At 38.5% G+C, this 21,220-nt stretch overlaps 1 protein-coding gene across 4 annotated transcripts in view; it reads right to left on the bottom strand.

Moving 5' to 3' along the window:
* Positions 1-19,570, bottom strand: part of ubap2l (ubiquitin associated protein 2-like) — a 35,134-nt gene extending 15,564 nt beyond the window's left edge. For 2 of the 4 annotated variants that reach the window (XM_047383727.1, XM_047383725.1), the window contains exons 1-18: positions 19,417-19,570; positions 14,724-14,861; positions 14,439-14,516; positions 12,518-12,628; positions 11,331-11,505; positions 9,444-9,545; positions 9,294-9,339; positions 6,607-6,630; positions 6,310-6,416; positions 6,095-6,154; positions 5,954-6,006; positions 5,000-5,085; positions 4,575-4,749; positions 4,166-4,364; positions 3,690-4,030; positions 3,064-3,236; positions 2,609-2,729; positions 517-556 (exon numbers count right to left, since the gene is read on the bottom strand). In XM_047383727.1, coding sequence (XP_047239683.1) covers positions 517-556; positions 2,609-2,729; positions 3,064-3,236; positions 3,690-4,030; positions 4,166-4,364; positions 4,575-4,749; positions 5,000-5,085; positions 5,954-6,006; positions 6,095-6,154; positions 6,310-6,416; positions 6,607-6,630; positions 9,294-9,339; positions 9,444-9,545; positions 11,331-11,505; positions 12,518-12,628; positions 14,439-14,516; positions 14,724-14,819 — 1,987 coding nt within the window. In that variant the 5' untranslated portion in view covers positions 14,820-14,861; positions 19,417-19,570. The remainder of the gene's footprint in view (positions 1-516; positions 557-2,608; positions 2,730-3,063; positions 3,237-3,689; positions 4,031-4,165; positions 4,365-4,574; positions 4,750-4,999; positions 5,086-5,953; positions 6,007-6,094; positions 6,155-6,309; positions 6,417-6,606; positions 6,631-9,293; positions 9,340-9,443; positions 9,546-11,330; positions 11,506-12,517; positions 12,629-14,438; positions 14,517-14,723; positions 14,862-19,416) is intronic. The other 2 variants (XM_047383729.1, XM_047383726.1) reach the window with 1 other exon arrangement.
* Positions 19,571-21,220: the final 1,650 nt, after the last annotated feature.

The following is a 21,220-nucleotide window of genomic DNA, read 5'->3' on the forward strand; positions in this document are numbered from 1 at the left end:
TTTAAATCAGTGTGAATAACAGAAAACAACCAAAATAAGTTAATCTTATAACTTACTTAAAACATGGCTTATATTTGATTTATTTAAAATCTAGCAAAGGAAAATATAACTAATTTCTAATGTTGGTGTGGATCCTGTCGAACTTTAAGGCCTTCCAAAGCAATATACTGTAATCTTCGTAAAAGCAGTCAACTACTGAAGTTCCTGATTTCAAGCCAAGCCTAAATATATATATTTTTATTTGAGGACTTGTTGAAACATATAAAATGTTTTACTTTCCTTCCTTAAAGAACTTATAAGTATGAATGTTCGGCTTTAAATTCCTTCAGACATGTTTGTTCATTGTGTAGTTTTGTCAAGGCCTATTTCAAAGAAATACAAAAACGGAAATCTATAAAATAAGCAGTTAAATTTACAAATTTATAGCCAGAAATAAAAATGATGGCATTTAAGACCTTTTAATCACCTTCAGAAACCCTGCTGATACTTTTCAGAAGATGACAGAAAAACACTTACCTTCAACAGACTGAGTAGTTTGTATTGAACTGAAGCCATTCTGAAAAAAAAAAAAAAACAATGAAAATTTGATCACTTATTTGTTTTAGAAATTATGTATTAATAAAAATCTAAAGTTTACATTTTGACCTCTGAAATTCAACTGCCATATTTTAAAGCTAATTATGGTTAGCTTGCAGCTCATTAAACAATCTCGGTTGTAGATAAATGTTTTGACTGGAAAATCTGCGAGTTGTTTCAGAATAATTTCAAAAATAATCAAAAGGCCTCACTTTTTGTGCAATAGAAACAAGGACATTCAATAAATTGGGTTCAGAAAAGACTCGTTTTTCAAATTAAAAGCACGTTTTGAAAATAGGCAGGTTTTCAAACATACATTTTCATTAAGCTCAAATTTCTGTATTAGAAATGTTTTTTTCATTAGTCTAATATTCCAATGTTAAACATTGTGTTTTCATTCACTGTAAATGAAAAATCATCATCATTAACAGAAATAAAGGCTTGAAGACATACAGGGGTTGGACAATGAAAGTGAAACACCTGGTTTTAGACCACAATAATTTATTAGTATGGTGTAGGGCCTCCTTTTGCGGCCAATACAGCATCAATTAATCTTGGGAATGACATATACAAGTCCTGCACAGTGGTCAGAGGGATTTTAAGCCATTCTTCTTGCAGGATAGTGGCCAGGTCACTACGTGATACTGGTGGAGGAAAACGTTTCCTGACTCGCTCCTCCAAAACACCCCAAAGTGGCTCAATAATATTTAGATCTGGTGACTGTGCAGGCCATGGGAGATGTTCAACTTCACTTTCATGTTCATCAAACCAATCTTTCACCAGTCTTGCTGTGTGTATTGGTGCATTGTCATCCTGATACACGGCACCACCTTCAGGATACAATGTTTGAACCATTGGATGCACATGGTTGTCAAGAATGGTTCGGTAGTCCTTGGCAGTGACGCGCCCATCTAGCACAAGTATTGGGCCAAGGGAATGCCATGATATGGCAGCCCAAACCATCACTGATCCACCCCCATGCTTCACTCTGGGCATGCAACAGTCTGGGTGGTACGCTTCTTTGGGGCTTCTCCACACCGTAACTCTCCCAGATGTGGGGAAAACAGTAAAGATGGACTCATTAGAGAACAATACATGTTTCACATTGTCCACAGCCCAAGATTTGTGCTCCTTGCACCATTGAAACCGACGTTTGGCATTGGCATGAGTGACCAAAGGTTTGGCTATAGCAGCCCGGCCGTGTATATTGACCCTGTGGAGCTCCCGACGGACAGTTCTGGTGGAAACAGGAGAGTTGAGGTTCACATTTAATTCTGCAGTGATTTGGGCAACCGTGGTTTTATGTTTTTTGGATACAATCCGGGTTAGCAACCAAACATCCCTTTCAGACAGCTTCCTCTTGCGTCCACAGTTAATCCTGTTGGATGTGGTTCGTCCTTCTTGGTGGTATCCTGACTTTACCCTGGATACCGTGGCTCTTGATACATCACAAAAACCTGCTGTCTTGGTCACAGATGCGCCAGCAAGACGTTCACCAACAATTTGTCCTCTTTTGAACTCTGGTATGTCACCCATAATGTTGTGTGGATTTCAATATTTCGAGGAAAACTGTGCTCTTACCCTGCTAATTGAACCTTCACACTCTGCTCTTACTGGTGCAATGTGCAATCAATGAAGACTGGCTACCAGGCTGGTCCAATTTAGCCGTGAAACCTCCCACACTAAAATGACAGGTGTTTCAGTTTCATTGTCCAACCTCTGTACGTCTGTGTGGAATTGGTTAATGAAATAAATGAACTTTTCAATAATATTCTAATTTATTGAGTACTGAAAAGGTGAGCATTTTTTACAAAACAGTACTAATATTGAAAACAAGAAAAAGTTGCCGACAATCAGGACACCGTATAAACTGTAATGCAGTAAAAACTAACATCATAAATAAAATGAGATGGAGATCAAACTTTGCATCAACTAAACCAGATATACTTTCTGCATTAAAAAAAAACACCCATTTTAGCCTCATCATTCAAGTATTATTGTAATCCAACCTTTACAAATATTTCAGCTTTACCTTGGGCTGCATATCCTTCTGAGGAGAGGATGAGACTGAGGGAGGGTAGCGGCGTGTTTGAGATGCTCTCTGGTCGTACATCTCCATTTGGCTGGAGCTGGACAGAGCTGGAGCCGACTCGCTGCAGAGCAGAAGGAAAAAACATTAACTACGTTATCTGGTATGATTACAATTATTAAAATTAGACTAGAACATTTGCAGAAAAAAAAAAACATATGCTTGGTGATGCTTTAAATAAAGCAAAACAAAGACTTAAAGTGTTTTATGTTGTCATAAAAAAAAAAAAAGAGCATAAATCCAACTGCATTCCTACTCTCCAGCCCTAAAAAACACACAATTTAAAGACATTTCTTATTCTCATGTTGGGTACACAAGGTGGCACCATACACCACAAGTCCAAAACACATGAACAATACAGGACACCTTCGTAGTGTTGGACTTTGGAGGTTACTGACCTGCTGGGACTTGTGTAGAGACTGTTCTGAACTTGGTTGCCCGGCGTTGTTGTGGCAGGGGTGGACTCGTACTCTTGGAGAACTGGTTCTGACCCAAACTGCAGCGCTCCAAACTGAAGGTTAAGGCCTGAAATGTCTGCTGAGCCAGGCATTTCAACTGCCATCGCTGGAATCTGAGGAAGAGCAGGGGTGCTTTCAGTACTGCAGTAGAGGATTATCAGAGCTAGCTCAGTCTTTGGATTCACGAAGGAACTGTGATGAAAGGATAAGCTCCACGATGCTCAGCATGATGGTAGAAAACCACAATCAGACTCAGGCTATTGGCTCCCCACCAAGAATCTTGTTAAATGGTTAATTAAAGTCATCCACATTTTGTTTTATTCTCGGGTTCTCCTGAACGTAAGGTTTTATTTAGCCTTTTTGATTGAATGTGATTGTTAGCTGCCATGTGTTAATCTTTATAGATCTCATTCCTTTCAAAATTATCCTAATCTGCATAAACATCCAAGTCTTTTTTTTCCCTCTCAGATGTTTTAAAAATAATTTTATTATCAGTTTTGGTTTATATCACAAAAACAAATAGCTCAGTTTCCACTCAGCGTTTAAAGAGAAAAGTGGGTTTTTACCTTTGTTGAAATGGAAGTTCTCTTCTTCTGCTGTTTGAGTTTGTGCTGCTGTAAAGGCAGTGGACTCGAACCCTGGGCATCCGAGGAACTCGGGGAGACCTGCTGACCTAGAGAGGGAACGGCAGCCATTTTGGGAAGAGCGGAAGCAGGCGGTGGCACTGCATGCGGTGAGGATGTCGTTTGTTGCGGTAAGGAGGAAGATGAGGAGACGGAGGAGGAAGGAGGCAGCCCTTTGTCCTGCAGGAAAACATCCAACATGGACGAAGTTGACGTGGCAGTTTGGTACGGCTGCCGCTTTGTAAAGGGTGTGTGGATCCCAGGTTCTGATTGAGTCTTCATTTCTGCACAATAACAGGGGTAAAAAATTGGGTTAAAAGAAGAAAAAGATTACTTTATTATTTTTATATAAGACAGTTAACTTTACAAATTAACATAAGCAGAATTTAGTTTGAATTCTATTTATAATGGCATCTCACCATATTGCCCCAGTGTGGAGGCATTGTTAGCCCAGGATGAAGGAGCAGTGTTGGGAGGTCCAGTCTGAGAGTGCTGTGCTGCCAGCTGGGCCAGTGCCTGCGCTGTTTTATACTGCTCCAGGAACTGGGAACCGGTAGTTCCTGTGCTACCTCCTTTAGGGTCTCCCACTTCCCCAAATCCCTTACTCAGCATGCTGGCCTGCAGTGTCAAGAGGTAATAAAATACAGTTATTACATCACTGTTACCCCTGGTAATATGAAAATACAGTGAAAACTAAATGCAAGAGCCCTCATCTTTTTATTATTATATTATTATTATATTATTATTCCTATGTGGTAAGGAAATGATACTGGCTGCCCTTGGGTTGTCTACATGTTGATCACTGCAGTGTCTTTATCAGGGCCTCACCATGCTGTGCTGGGAGTATGGGGTGCTAGAGGATGTCTGGGAAAGTGGCCCCCCTTGCTTGGAGTTACTAAAAACCAGAGACTGGGGCAGAGAGGGGGGCTGGGTGGCCTCCATGGGGGTGTTTTCTGTCTCTGAGGATGGGGGAGTCTTCCCCAGCAGCACCGCAAGGTCAATTCTGCAATGGGTGAAAAACACATTTACAATGTTGTCTAGGATTCAGTTATTTCAGCGCTGTTAATAGTAGCTTTCTCCTTGGCTTCCTGTTAACAACACATTATCCCATCTTTTCACTCGTATAAAACTTTACGTAAAACATGACAAAGACCAGCATTCAAGTTGTCTGGGATGAAAAACTAACCAAGCTCCTGGAAAAGTTGAAAATATGGAAATGTAATTTTCTTAAATCAGCTCCAATAAAAACCAACCTTTGTCCTTTGGTGATTGTAACATTCTCTTGAGGCACAGGGGCCGATGCCACACTAGAAGCTGTGAAAATCTTGGTCTCTGATAGCTGAGGAAATAACAAGAAAAAGAAAAGAGGATTGGATTTGGAAGTAAACAATGAGGGAAACTCCTACACATTTTAGGTGAAAACTCCAGCTTCAACTTTCCAGAGCTCTCAGGGCATGGTGTTCATTAAAAATATCAAATAAAATGTAAAAACCTGGAAAAAGCAGAACCTAGAAGGTAGGGAAGGGGATGAAAGGAAAGATGGGATGGAAAGAAAGGCACAAAGAAGGTAAGAAGAAAGTAGGAAAGACACAAGGATGGGAAGGAAGGAAGGGATGACAAGTAGGACAGAAGCAAGGAACCACAATGGGACAAGGAAATGCAGGAATGGTACAAAGACAGAAGGAAAGAATGATACAAGAGAAGGTGAAGGAAGAAAGGCAAAAAAAACAAAAAAGGACAAATCAAGGTCAGAAGGACAAGGACAAAAAGAAAGGAATGAATGGAAAACACAAGGAGAGAAAGACAACAAAGAAGAAAGATATGCTCCAAGGAAGGAAAGAAAGGAAGGAGGGACACAAAGGACAAAAAGAGAGGCAGGACACAAGAAAGACCAGGTGGGAAAAAAGTCAGGGCACAGGAAAGATTGGCAGCACATGATGGAGAAGGGATGGAAAAAGGGAAGGAAGGATTAAGAGTTTAATTCAGACAATGTGATAAATAAGCCTAGAACCAAATATTTCCCATACTCTTCCTTTCTCATGCTTATCTAGACCTTGAAAATACAGGCTTTTCCAGACTGTGTAGAAACCATGAATAATTCTCTAAATTGTCCATGTTTTTGTTAAAATACCAGGTTTTTGTGATGAGACCCTGACATTTCTTTGTAAAGCTGGAAAATATGAACAGTTAGGTCCTGAAAGACTCACATCCTCATTCCAGTCCTCAGTGCCCCACTCCTCTGTAGCAGATCTCCAGGGACCTGGCAGCCAAATACAATCTGATCAATGCTTCATTCATTCATTTTTTTACATTATTTTAAAACAAGAGATGAGCAAAGATTGCCTTACCAGGACCAGAGTCAAACTTGGGTGGGTAATTTGGTCCCTCCCCTGTAGAATATTCCAACCCTAAAAACAAAAAAACAGGCCAAGATATCAAGATTAATCCACTTTAATAGACAGCTTCTTTGGGAACATTAAACCCTTTTTGGATGGTAAAAAGCTGCTGGATTAATAATATATTCACTTCTTCTACTGCAGCCTTTCTTAATAGATGCACTTACCTGCTCCCTCCTCCAACTCCACGCTTCCTGTGTTGTTCCAGGTACTGCCCCCTCCATAGTTTTCCTCTGCCTGGGCTGGCTCAGCATAGTCGGCAGGGTTAAAAGTCCTGGGAAATACAGAGAAAAGGGGAGAACTGAGAACATGTGCAGACATGCAGAAATGCAACAACTCTTTACAGCAAATGCTCTGGAGACAGCTTCACAAACAGAATCATCAAGGTACATTTCTGTGATTTTACACCTACCTATGAGGAGAGGTTAATTATCTGCACAACTTCAAATAATGAGGCTTATTACCTTAAATAAACACTGAGGTTGAAGCTGAAAAACAGAAAGGTGTATTTTTTATGATGTTTTATAGGAATACAAAAAGGCAGAAATAAATCTCAAAAGCATTTACTCCACGTTGCGTTGTTGTAGCTTCTCCTGATGCAAGTCTTTTTTGTTTTACGTATTTCTGCAAGCCGAGAAAAATCACACCATGGGCAACAAGTCAAACTGATTTCATTATCTGTGTAAGACCCTTCCTGTGCAAACGAAGATATAACCTCATCTTAAGCGAACAGACTCAAGGTCAAACTTCAAAATGTCTATTTATAGTAAAAAGGCAAACCATTTTGATCATGGCATTCATCATGTTTGTGAGCATCTGCTGCCGCGAGACTTCAAATGCCTAAATATTACATTAACATGAAAAAAGCAACTGCATAACACTTGGATTGTATTATCCATCAATTATTGCACTCCAAACAGTCTTTTGCATGAATATTACACACACTGATCTTGTGATGATGATATAGTCGTGATATATTGTGCAACCTTCATACAGCAGCACTGTGGAGATTTAGTGCTGCATCAGTAGAGGAGTAGCTCTCACTTAGGCCAAGCCACATGTACAGTTAGCTTGAAGCAGCTTTTTAAAGGGTCAAACAACATTTTGTGAGAAATTCCTGCATCCTCGGAAAAAACATTTAGCTGCTACGTTACTGTAGTGCTGTTAAATTCCCACGAGAGCTGTGAAATATTAGAAAAAACGTGCAATTAAGATACTATTGGTGAACACTGCGATTAATATAGATTCAGATTAACCCACATTCTCCTTACCCTTCATCAAAATGTCCCAACCATTCTGTGAGCTTTAGCATCCGAAAATATGGGCTTCAAGGTCATTGAACGTCTATTCATCAGGACCAAAATATTACTGGTATGTCGAATTTCGCTGCAGGACACTTAAAATATATTCTACCAAAAAACTGCATTCAAGGAATCCTTTGTTAAATTGCACATTGATATTGTGCATATCTATGCATCACTACAACCTGGACTGATCATGTGTAGAAAGGCTCACAAAGGAATTAAATTCCTTTGGTATAGTACCGGTTTGTTAGGTCTCCAAGCCACTTCCTCTGAGACAGCATTTCTACTGAATTCCTCCTCTTCACTGGATGAATCACCATAAAAATCTTTGCTTTATGAAATCCCATTAGAGCTGGAGACTTGGCCATTGCTACTTTCCTATTGGGTGGCAGTTGTTTTGCATTGATGGTGTAATTTAGTGTGTAACTTATAGCTAGATACCCGTCTTTAGCTTGCTTTGTTTTGTTTTACACCTTTTTCCACACTTTTAGCCTTGCTATCATGAGTTACAAGCCCAAAAAACTGAAAACATAGTACAATATTTATATATACACTTATGATAAATAAAGTTAAATATATCTAAAATTGTAGAGAGTTTTCTAAGTTTCTTGGAATACAGACAGAGGACCTTGCGAGACATTTAAAATCCTGCTACTGTTTATTGTCCTACTTATTGCTGAAAAGCCTTCAGTTACATTCTGGTTCCCCTCACTGTACACAATCGTGGAAACGTTACAGAGGCTTTCATGTCCTAATTCAATACTTTGAATCAGTGAGAGAGAAAATTTGATTTAGGCTTCTGTGGAGGAAACCACACAGCTCCTGACTTCAATCACAAGGGCCAATTTAAAGACTTCAGCAAATCCTGGAAAGATTTAAAATATAAAAAAAAAAAGATCCAAGTGCAGAAAACAAATTACCATACACTTCACTGCTTCCTATTTAACCCAAATTGAGCCCAGTGTTCCCCATTAAGAATGCCATCACAGACAAATACTTTCTCTGTTGTGACACAGATGCACCAGTTTGCGATACACACACACAGAGAGAAACTGAGACCAAGAACACACAAACAGACCGATAAATGCTACACTACTGGAGAAGGGAGACTAAAGTTAAACTGGCTGGCTGACCAAAGCGGATCTTTCCAAATTTCTTTCTGAAGGAAATGCTGTGACATTGCGCTCTCTGCAGAGATGCCAGGCCTGCGCCGTCCCGTCAAACTGGACAACCCCCAAAACACACTGGATCCGATTTGGCATACGATCCGACAAAAAGAAAACGAAACTAAAAATCACGTTGTATGATGTCCGTAGAAATTAGAACACGTTGAAGTTAATGGGGCTGCGCAGAGAGCTGGCGATTCTCCATGACATAGACCAGACCAGACTAAAATGGTCAAATTGTGATGTAAACATTACGCAACTTCCGATAACGTTGGTTTGTAAAAAGTTTTGACTGGTTAATTTTCAAGATGGATGACGAGTAATTGATTGTGGATGTAGAGAACAGACCTGTTCTATGACACGGCACCCCTTTCTTACAAAGATGGCAGCCAGAAGGACAAAACATAGATGGAAATAGACGTATTGGGAATTGGAGACGTGTTATTTCTGATACATAATCTTGCATCAATACTTGATCTCATGAGTCCGGTGGTCTGTCAATGAACTCTCTAGTCGGAGCCTATATGTTGAATATATAAAGAAATCTGAGCGGGTCGTGTAGAGTCGGTTGCAAGCGGTGTGTTTTGGGCTTTAAGTTTGTCCCCCACCATTCGATTACAGCTTAACAACAGACTTGGGTCATGCTTTCTGGTGACTATGGCAACACAGATAATCCCTTACCCCATGCCTTGTGCCGAAAATCTGCCTCCTCTCCGTCCAGATACTCCTGGAGGAAAAAACATTGAGAATATCAGTTTTTAATGTCACCAGAAAGAAAAGTAACAGCTACGTTATCTCCACAAAAGTGATTTATTCTAGATAATTATTCACCAACAGCTCCCCTCCCTCTGCCTCTGCCCCTTCTGCCTCGCTCTGCTCCTCTTCCAACTACTCCAGCTTTGCCACCATCCAAGCCATTCTCCTGTCCACGGACTGTAAATATGCAGAAAAATGACGGTATTGGATTACAACACCGCAGTGCACACATTCCTCAGGAAAAACAACTTCAAAATGAGTCATGTATTACAGGGAAATTAGCAGAAGAGTCATGCTGATTTAGAAAATCGAATCAAAATGAATAAATTGGCAACGATATATTCTATGTTTTAAGCTCAGATCTAGGAATTACATCTCACCCAACTTGATCAGGTTAAGACTGTAGATCAATGGTTTGCTCTCATATCGATCTCACAAAATTCTGTCTGCAACACAATATCTGGGATATTACCTACTTTTAATGCATCCAAACACTGTGGCAAATGTTTAATTAAACGAAGCCAGACAGGACTGTGGGCATTACTGATTTAATGAGACGTATACTATCTAAACAGCAGCCATCATCATATTTTTAACCCAGCAGCCATATTTGATTTTGAGACAAGAATTTTAATTCCACCTTTTTAACACTTCAGGGAAATGCAGAATAAGACCGTCTCTGGAAGTACTAAAACTGACTGAAACAAGAACAACAGATTGGAAAGAAAAGAGTCAGATGTTCAGCAATCCTGGAACTAAATGAGAAAGCTCACAAGGAAATATTTAGCTAGACTGCTGGAAGCAATAATAACCTGTTTATGCATATCTGTGTGTTTTCATATTTATAAGTTTACTTGATACACATTTGTAACCCTTTTAATTTATTCAACATAAATTCTGCAGTGCCCTGCAAAAGTATTCATACACCTTGAACTTTTTCAGGGTTTGTCTCCAAACCACAAAGTAGTGCTTAATTTTTCTGCGGATGGTCAAGTTGTGGCAGGTTTGCAGCTGTGTCAAATATTTGGACTATTTACTAATTTGTCAGGTTGTGCTTGACTTTATTGACGGGTATCAGAGAGAAGGGGGCTCAATAAAAATGTGTGGCATGCTTTAAGAGTTTAATTTGTTATAAATTTTGTAACAACCTTCCACCACATTCAAGTTTGTGATTGAGTGGGGTATAAATACTTTTGCAAGGCACTATATATCTATGATAACATGAAGGGTAAAACATTTTTGTGTGTACTTTACTCCGCAGACTTACGCACGGACATCCGCTGGACATAATCCACGCAAAGCAAAATTTTTATGACCGCCACACAATAAACTCCTCGGCGGGAAAAGGTCTCCACATGGAACCGTTTTATGTGTGACGCACTGCCCCTGAGCAGAGCCCCAACCGACAGGTCTTTTCTTCTTCTTCGTCCCTGAACGCCATTAAACCCGTGGTTAACACCATCTTCTTTTCTTTTTGTTTTTCCAAAGCCACACGGCAAATTAGTTCTCCCTTCCGGTCCGATGACGCCATGGCAGAAAGTGTGGGAAATGTAGGAATTTGTCACTAGAAATATAGGACATTGGTATGTTTGTCTATGAAGCGCGGTGTCCGCGCTGCTCACAGTACGCCCTACTGCAGTGTGTGGAAACATCTGAAATTGCGAACAAAGGCTTCTGTAACAAGTATTAATTTTAGTTTTTCTGATGTATCAAATACTTATGTGATGCAATAAAATACAAATTAATTACTTAAAAATCACACGATGTGATTTTCTGGACTTTTGTTTCAGTTTCCATCACTCACAGTGGAAGAGTACCGATGATAAAAATTAAAGACTTCTACATGCTTTGCAAGTGGGGAAATTGCAAAATCTGCAGAGTATCAAATACTTGTATAACAAAGAGAGGAGTGATTTATTTTTTGATATATTTACTTTCCAAACCAACATAGTAAAGACTTACACTCTCGTCCTCTGCTTGCACCGCGGCCCTTGCGTGGAGGCCCCCCTCGACGACGTGCAGCATCTTTCTCTCCACCTTTCTCTCTGTTCTCTTTTCCTTCCTCACTGGTTTCTGCCTGGCTGATTTCCTTCTGCCCCGACACTCCTTTCTTCTTACCCACCATTTCCCAGGAGTCCTAAAGAAAAGAAGACAGCATTAAAACGTTTCTCCTTCCAGCCAGTGGGGTTCATGAAGATTGCTTGCCATTTACTGCAGGATAACTGGGGTGCTGGTGACACAGCTGGTGGTTAAACATCGTTTTTAGTAGATGAATAAATCTGAATGAAGGACGCAGAGCTGAATAACACTTCTGTTTTTGTTGCCAATGGCAGATCTTCAACTATGTGGCCAGCAGTGGCTGCTTCTCCTTTTACTTAAGCAAAGAGAATTTGCTCCTCATCACTGACTCCAGTCAAACCAAGATTTTACTGATGAATGTTCACTATTTTATGGTTTTAGTTTCTGCTTCTGTTGAGCTGCGTATATTTATGTCCGTGTGGTTATTTAAAACCATCTTTACAGCACTTTGAAGAATTAATCACACATGTAACATTTAAAGAATGTATTTCAGGGCGCCGACATTTTTCATGTAGACACTTTCCAGAATACTCACCCTATTTAAAATCTAAATCTAAAACTGGAAAAATGGATGGATTGACGAAAGAGGATTGGGTGAATGGACAGACAGATGGAAAGATCAAAGGATAGAAGATGGAAAAATGGACGTACAGATGGACGGCGAGATAGAAAACCGTGCACAAAAATAGATGAATGGATGGAAAAATAAGTGGTTGGGTGGACAACTTTTAAACAACTGGCAAGGACTTAATTCTGGAAATACAATTATTTTATTTTATTTTCCAGAGCTAACCGGACCTGGAAAATATTCACTGTGTAGGAACCCTGCTACTCGGTTCTCAAGACAAATAAATAAAAGCAAAGTATAATAATGACTTTTTTAAAGATCAGCCAAACAAACTAGAACAAAACAAAATGTCTTTAGATAACCTTTCTATGCATCTTTTTCTTTGACATACTTCTATGTATAAAGTGGAATATCAGCCTAACAAACACTAGGCAGTGCAGTGAAAGACACGGCTAGCACTGATTGCTCCGGAGGCTGCGTCCTAAACAAAGAGGATACTCACAGTGTCAGGGCTGCCCTCCAGCAACACGTTAATAGCTCTGTTGACGTCCCCGTTGCAGTCGTGCAGCGCGATCATGGACTCATCCTGGTCCTTGCCTGTGATGTCAACCAGCTGAAAGAGAAGCAGTGCAACTATGAGACACAAGGAGGAACCCAGGCTTTCATTTCTGTGAAATTTACAGTTCTTGCTATGAATAAGACAAAACAGAGGAGAATAAGGGACCCTTATATGGATGTGGTACTAAAAGACTAACAGTGAAGCTGGGAATATCCGTGTACAAGATGCTACTGCTGCCTTTGCTTGTTTGTCACCTAACTTCACTGTTGGGAGCGACATGTGCGATGAGAAAGGAAAGAACTATGAATAGCAAGGTACCTTGGATATGCAGAATATTAATAGAGCCATTAACAAAGACTCCTGGATACAAATGTCAGAAAAATGTAACTTTTAAAAATTCCAATGATTTTTTTTGTGTTTTCCATTGTGTCGCTTTATTAGCCGTTTTGAATAAAATCAAGAACGAGTGTTGTTGTGTTTACAAAAAGAAGCATTATTAAACTCAAGATTCCCTTTCATAAGAAACTTTGACACAATGTCCAACAGGTAAGATGCTTGTAGCCCATGCGTTGGATTTGTCTGTGCGCAGTGGCTCTTGATGCTCTGACCCCCAGGCTCTGAACAACCAGCTTCTTTAGCAATGGCCTTTTGTGACTTCACAATATTGGGGTTTCGTTATCTGTAAGCTATAAATCATCAAAATTACAAGAATTAGAGGCTTGGAATATTTCATCAAGTTAAAATAATCTAAGTTTTTGCTTTCTGAAATGAGTGACCAAAAAAAAAAGGACCTTTATTGCAAAATTCTGATGTTTTTAAATGTAGCTGTAAGCACAAAGTTGCAGTGTAAACAAATAAATATTTAGTTTAGGAAACATAGGTACGTTCACATGGTCTGCATGTCATTTTAATCAAGTTCTGATTTTGCTCATATTCTGCCATAAAACCCATATGCAGAAGTGGAATGCTGCCTTCGTTAACAACACACTGTTCCATGAAATTGGACAATTAACACTATTAAGATTCTCAAACCACTGATTTCCATCTCTGATTTGCTTGTGTTAATATCTCCCTTCAGGAAGTTAATACTGGTCCATGTGCAGCTGAATTTACAAATGCCGTCTGCACTCCATTAAAAACACTGTCAGCCTAAATATCTCCAGGGAGTGCTAACAAATTTTCCTAAAAACTGTGTGATGTATGCAATATTGATATAATAAAGTCAATGGATACACTGTTGAGATTTCCTTTTTGGAGAGCCAAACTGCTCTGGGACATGTAGGCAAACAGCTTCTATATGTGGTATGCATGAAATGCTGAGAAACGAGACCAACAGAGATAAATAAAAACTGCATACAGCTCCTGTTTGGAGCTCTAACCATCAATACAAAATAATGGTCAGCATAGCAGGTCAGAAAAGAGCAATACTACACTTCACCCAAGGCTTAAAGCCAGCTTTATAAAATAGGAGTCATATTAAAGTATGCAATTTGCAAGAAATCTGAAATAGTGCCTTCTCACTCTGCAACCCGCTCAAATTAAGGAAAACAACACATGGAGAATCAAACCAATTAGAAAGACATTTGGCTTTTTTTTAGGAACATAATGAAATGGCTGAATGTAGTCGTCTTTAAAGAAAAAAAGATTTCAACATTGATGTTCATAGACTAAAACTGTGGATTTCTTGTGAAAGACATGTTTATAATCACCATAAGGAACAACAAAGTAAGATCCGAGCAGCTCACTGGTTTGTCAACAACACAAAACACATCAGAAAAGACACGTGTGTAGACACAGAGCAGGTCAGAAACTCTGACTGTAAAACAAGGGAGTAATAAAACAATATGCCTATAAAAGGGTTCACCTGTTTAACCTTCTCTTCAAAGTCTGCATCATTGTGGTCTGAAATCATCTGCGCGAGTCGGATCTGCTCTGCAGTGGCCTGTTCAACATAAGAACGTCCAACATTTGCATCAAACAGAAGGAGATTTGCATTCTTGTGGAAACACAGAAAGTAATTTATATGTAGCTACTTATAAATTAACTTTTCAATGACATTCTGATTTGAAATGCATCAATAATAAAATCTGATAATAAAATAATACCCGTCGTACAGTGTGTGTGTAGGATTGCAGAAACTCTGGGGTACCTGAGGCCTCTGCTTGTGCTGTGTCTGGCTCTGTGTCTGGCCCTGTGTCTGCTCCCAGCTGCCCCGGGCTCGGTTCCCGCCCATGGACGTCATCATTTACAGTATATACAAATAACAGTATTTACAAAGGAATAACACCTGAGAAGATAAGGACAGGCACACATAAGAAATACTTCAACTGGTAGCTTATTGTGTAGGGGTGGGGGAAAAAGCAGTGATATCAGCAATGTTCCAACACATGCCTTAATTTTGTTTATCAAGGGTGTTTTTGTTTCTTTTTCAAGATAAAATGAACTAAACCTTATTGGTGGGCTGACCCGGATGATAAATGAGCTTTGGTATACAAGCTGCTGTCATGGACAATGCTTTCTACATTTACCCGTTAATTAGAGTTCGGCAAAACAAAAGGCCTGCAACCTTCTATAATAAAAACAAAAGAACATTTGTATTCCCTCTCACACTGACTGAAATCTCTCTACAGCCAATTTACCATCAGTTTTTTTGTTGTTTCTATGCGCTGGAATTGAAGACCAAAGTCTAATGAAGAATATGACATGTCCACCTTTTTTGCTGAGGTGCGCTAATCAGGTTTTTTGTGGCCAATACAGATTTCTGATTTTCTCTGCCATAACCTGCTTATTCAGATTTCAACCGATTCAGACTTCTTTTCTAAAAGATCATAACACATAAGCGGAAATAAAATGTGCTGCAAGTTCTTTGATAGTAGTTTACAATCAAACAGAAAATAAAGGAATTACAAGATTATCCCATTTTATGCATCAACTATATGTATTTAACCATTCTGATTTTTATTTAACTCAAAACGTCCATCAAAGCAGAAACCTTTATAGCCTATAGTAGGATATCTGAGTTTTGCATTCACTGAATAGAGATCAACATTTTAGTATCTTTAATATTTAACCTTCCAACCACAGATCAGAGACGATTAAGATAAATTTATCTATTCTAGTCACTGATTCTTTACATTTACTTTTTCATGTAGTCCTTCAAAATACTTCAAAACAACTATGCAGGGTAATAGCAAACTATTAAAAGGTCATACAATTTTTCATCTCCTACAACTATGACTTCCCAGATTGTTCTAAACCACATTAGGGCTGAAACAATTAATCAGAATAATCAATTATTGAAATAATCTTTAACTAATTTAGTAATCAAATAATTGTTAAATGGAGTATACAGAATTGGTGAAAGAACAATCCACTCAAAGCAGTAATTAGGCCAAAACTGTACAAAAAATATATACATTTTGCATTCAAGATGAAAAACCTTCTTTGTCTGTAAATATTCTCCATCCAGAACTCAAGTGGCATAGCTTTAGCTGCCCCTGGTTCAAATCCTGTAAAAAAAAAAGTTGTTGCTATCTGATTTTTAGTTGATTAATCAAAGGAATTTTCAACCGAATAACAAAAGATTAGCAAAATAATGGTGCATGCCCAAAGAACTAGTAACAGTTGATTACATGTGCACAAAAATATACTTTTGTTCAAAGCTAGTATTTTTCTAAACACAATCACTGTAGTGTGTCTCTTTAAATAGTCCAGGTGGCGTTACTAAGCCCTGCCCATCAACCACACATAATCACTAAGTCTGACAAACTTTTATTTATAAAGTACACAAGCAGCGATGCATTTAAAAGCACTTTACATGTCAAAATCTAAAAAAAAAAAAAAAAAAAAAAAAAAAAAAGAAAGAACAAAGAGATACTGAAAAAAAAAAAACCAGCATACTAAACTGATTTAAAGCATGAAATCACAGAGGTCAAACCATACGGGTTGATGTTATCAGAAATTGAGGTATCCACTAGCTGATATTGCACTATCATTATTTTTATTTCAAGTCCGCCAATTCTGTTTTCTCATCTTTGTATTTTGTTTTGCCCCGATATCTGAATTTTAGCACTTTCTGAGAGCAGGACCCTTCTGAACAACAAGTTAAAATGAGCTGCCATTTCAGGTGACTCCACATGCTTGTAGTGTTTTTCTAACAGCTCTCATCTTTACCTGTACTGTGTATTACACTTGACCTGTCCAGGTAGATGGCTTAGTAAAATTTAAAAAGGATTATAAAGATTTAATACCTTTTGGAATGCTTACTGTTGTCATTTTCATGCACAACCTAGGAAAAAGAAATTTCACCTCACATGTGGTAACTTTGGAGATCCTTGGCCTGAGACCATATCAGCCCAAATTTCACAGTTCGGGATTATTTCCAGTCTCTAAAAGTATGGTGTGAAAACTATCTGGAGCTCTACCCATCTTGCATATTAGGGTAACACCATTTTAAAACCACTTTTGGTAAGCCGCGGGCAGTAGGTCAGTTGAACAGCTAACTGCTGGTCAGTAATGACTTTGTTTTACTTCAGTCACACAAAAAAAAAGAGGAACAGCAAAAGGGTGTATTACACAAAGCAGTACTTCAAGCATAAATAGATGTCAATTTATCAGGGAGTTATTCTATATTTTTGCTGAGTTGTATCCAAATGAAAATAACACTAAATAAATGTTTTACTTCAAATTAGTAGATCGTTTTTAAGCAACAGTATGAGTTATTGTTCCTTTTCTGTTTAAAAAACATGACCTGGGTTGACATTAATTGTACTCAATAATTGATCTATGCGTCAAAACCCTATCCAAAGAGGAGCATGTTTGAAGAAAATTAGGAGAACCAACAGTAGAAACTGATGAGGATGACAGTGAACCAGGAACTAAACTGAAGCTTGGATCTGGGAATGACATCAAACCCAACTTGGCTATGTCACAGCTCCAAGTTCAAAACCCTGTCTGATTTGCAAATTGATATATGCTCAGTGACCAGGCCAATATGGACATTTTAGCTTCTGAGTGAAAGATGAATGTTTAATCAGTTGTATTCTCCAACTATGCATGCCATGCTGCAATGCAATATTTTTACACCATAACAAAGTTATAAAGTCCTGTTATATTACTGTTGTAAAATGTTCGTCAGTATGGCAATACTTGAAAAACCTATTGGAGTATTTACCCTGGGATAATTGTAAAAAAAAAAAAAAAGTTTAAGAACTATTGTCGTAAGAGTTTTTTGTTCAGACATTATGTGTAAATATTGTGACATTTAAACTTAACATTATAATACCAGGAGAATAAGCCCATGCCAGATTTTAGAAAACTGGCAAATATTTGCACACTTTGTTGGTCAAACATTATAATGCCTGACCTCCAAATAATTACCAAAGGAAAATCAAAACAATAAAAACATTTCATTAAAGCCTGATAGATGCATCTCTACAAAATATGAAAAAATACCAGACTTAAGTGATACTTGTGCAGATTTTTAGATAAAAAGGGTGTGTAAATAAAAGAATATCCAGCACATTCCATCATTTTTTGTGTTATATTGTTTAGAAAATGTAATATGCAGGTAATACTTAAAGCAAACCAGAAAAAGTAGTGGGCAAGAAAAGCCTGATTGGTGCATCTCCAATAATACCTTAGTCTAAAGTGTTCGGTCAAAGGGTTAGAGCTTTAAAACCCAGTGGGGAATCTGCATGATCACTGACAGAGAAACAGGACAGAAACTAAATGAACTGTTTTCAAAGCTGGGCCTGGGAGTTCTAGAAAACCTCAACTAGCCTGTACTCAGTCGGGAAACGCTTGAAGTCGGTTTGTATGGAACAATAAGATCCATAATACAGGAGAAGTCCCCTTACTGGCTTTATACGCATTTAAAATTCTGTCCCAGATTTTCCTTGCAGGGAGCCAGGAAGAGGAGGCAAGCACAAGACCAATATGATCTTTGTTAATCTCTCTTTAAAAGTCATTTAAATATAGATTTTGCCTTAAATATTCATGCAACAGAAGTAAGAAGATGCAAGCCCAAACATAGGCAAGATATTGGTCATAAGGAAATGGTTATCCAAGCTATGTTGGGTGACGACTTAATCTTGTTCTGATTACGTAAAAGCCGTGTTTGGGCCCGTTGCACGTAAAATTATATGTCACTTCGCCAAGCCAGCCACATGGTCAACCTGTTAGCCCAGCAGCTAATCCCTGAGAGAAAACATCCAGCTCTGAAGTCTCGGTGGGCTTCCGCTTCACCTCATGGCGACAGCGAGGCTAACTTTACCAGCTAACGAGCTAACAGAGACCCTGAAACCTGCCACTATAAAGCAGCATTACCGGGGTTAGCTTAACTGCACTGCATAGCCAACAGGTTAATTAGCTCACCGCCTATATAGCGACCTGTGAAGCTTTCACAGTCAAAGAAAGAAACAAAAAACACAATGTTGCCACAAGAGTAATGCTAATAACTTCGAGCCATGCTAACTAACGTCGTTTGTTTCGGCTAATTGTGTAACTTTAGCTAGGTTAGCAAGTTGGCAGTTTGTGCTCTGCATCGTTTACCACCAACGTTCCTCCGGTGTGTCCTCAAACCCGGACTTTCTACTAGGAAAACACCGAGGCTGAAGACAGGCCTGCAGGCCGCTAACATGAAAATAAATAACAGGCGATACTGACCAGAAACCCGGCTCAATATATAATATACTCAGCTATAGCCGACAAGAGGTCTCGCTGTCGAACTACTGTTTGGATTCAGCGCATTGTGTAATTCTGGAACTTAAACTTTGGTAGAACTAATTAAAGGAAATATTTTCCAACTAGCTCATAGACAATAAACGAGAGGTTGAAATTACCTGTTTCTTTTCCACTCTGACACCACGGAGAACTGCGTCACGTGGTTTCTCACAGAGCCGCTCCGAGGAAACCGGAGCCACACCACGTGATCACTCTCGGATATGTATGGTTTGGTATCATCATCAACCCAGTTGTGGCATGCTGGAGATGTTGATGCGCAATACAGGAAGGGACAGGGTGGAAGAGACAAACTACAACTGACGTGTGTCCTCACTGCAGGAAATCAAAGATAAACTCAGATTACATCTCCACATGTACACAAAGAGGTGAGATACTCAATAAAACCAACAATTCAAAAAACAAAACGAAGCTAATTCATTCTCATTGGAGATTACTTATGATTCCTTGTTGACAGATATTGATAGGGTATGACGTAGGCCCTTAAAAACGGAGGTCTTTTTGAGTACAAATTGTAAGGTGTCCCAAATAATGACATGGTACCTAATCTAATCTGGAAAAGTATGCATTATGCATGGGAAAAGAAAATGTCTGCATTATGGAGTTACCAATGTGTCAAAAAATTGCATGTTTAGATTGAATATATTTACTTTTCCATGCTTCTCTCATTGACCAAATGTTGTCCATCCATCCATGGTTTCTTTACAGGGTGCCTATGCAGTCAAGTGTATGGAGTTTGCTTTCAGTTTATTGTACAAGCATGGAAAAAGAAAACATATAGAACAGAAAAATTGCTGGGTATCCATACTTTGTTCCCTATATACAAATTCCTAAAACAAAAATTCAGAACTCTGAAAAAAATTATCTGATTTGCTGCTCATATTGATTATCCAGTAATTATAACAAAATACCTACAAAATGGTTGCAGGACAATATGTAGTCTGACACTAAGGCTAAAGATCTGGTGCTGCCTTCGCACCAAATTTCTTCACACCCCGAGTAAAGAACCAGTTTTCTGTTGGCCGTTGGTTGCATGGTTAGGTTCAAAACCACCTAGTTAATCGTTTAAAGCTCAATTTTTAAAGATTCAGAGTTAGTTTATCTTTCTGGCAGTTGCTTTAAGACAAAAGCAAAAAGGACATTGAGCTTCAGCAGTATTTAAAGTCACAGGCATTACTCATATGATAGAAACTGTTGAACTAAGACTGAGCCTGCGACATTTTGACCATGCAATATTTAGGAAAACAAGTGACAATTAAAGAAAATCCTGTTGTCTGTGCTTTGTCTTTAGCTTGAAGTTCTTCATCATATGTTGGTTTGCATCAGATGACAAATTACCATATATAGTGATAACAAATGGAAATATTTACATATTTACAAATTTTGGCCTTTTCAGGGTGTACCCCGCCTCCCGCCCGTAGACTGCTAGAGATAGGCACCAGCTCCCCCACGACCCACTATGGAAGAAGCGGTATAGAAAATGACTGACAAATTTTGGGCTTTCTGCTGTTATGTGCTTTTTTGGTGTTGCTGAGTGACAAACTTTTTATACAGGGGCATAAGAATGATGATGAAGGAAAATAGTGTAGTAAAAATACTATTACCACTACTAATAAATGTGAATAATAATAATAACAACAGTAGAATTAATATCTATGGATTCTATATAAATACAAATAGGCATCTGATTTAAATTGCAGTATTACCATTAAAAATGGTAACAATAAGACAATGGTGTAATAAAAATACCACTGCTACTATTGCAGCTACTACTACTATTACTACCACTAATAATAATATTAATAATAATAATAACAGCAGGATAAAAATGTATGGATTGTTTAAATATACAAAAATACCTCTGAGTAAAATTGTAGTTTACCATTATAAAAGGTAACAGTAAGA

This window comes from Girardinichthys multiradiatus, chromosome 13 (genome assembly GCF_021462225.1).
Source record: "Girardinichthys multiradiatus isolate DD_20200921_A chromosome 13, DD_fGirMul_XY1, whole genome shotgun sequence".
Classification (NCBI taxonomy): Eukaryota; Metazoa; Chordata; class Actinopteri; order Cyprinodontiformes; family Goodeidae; genus Girardinichthys; species Girardinichthys multiradiatus.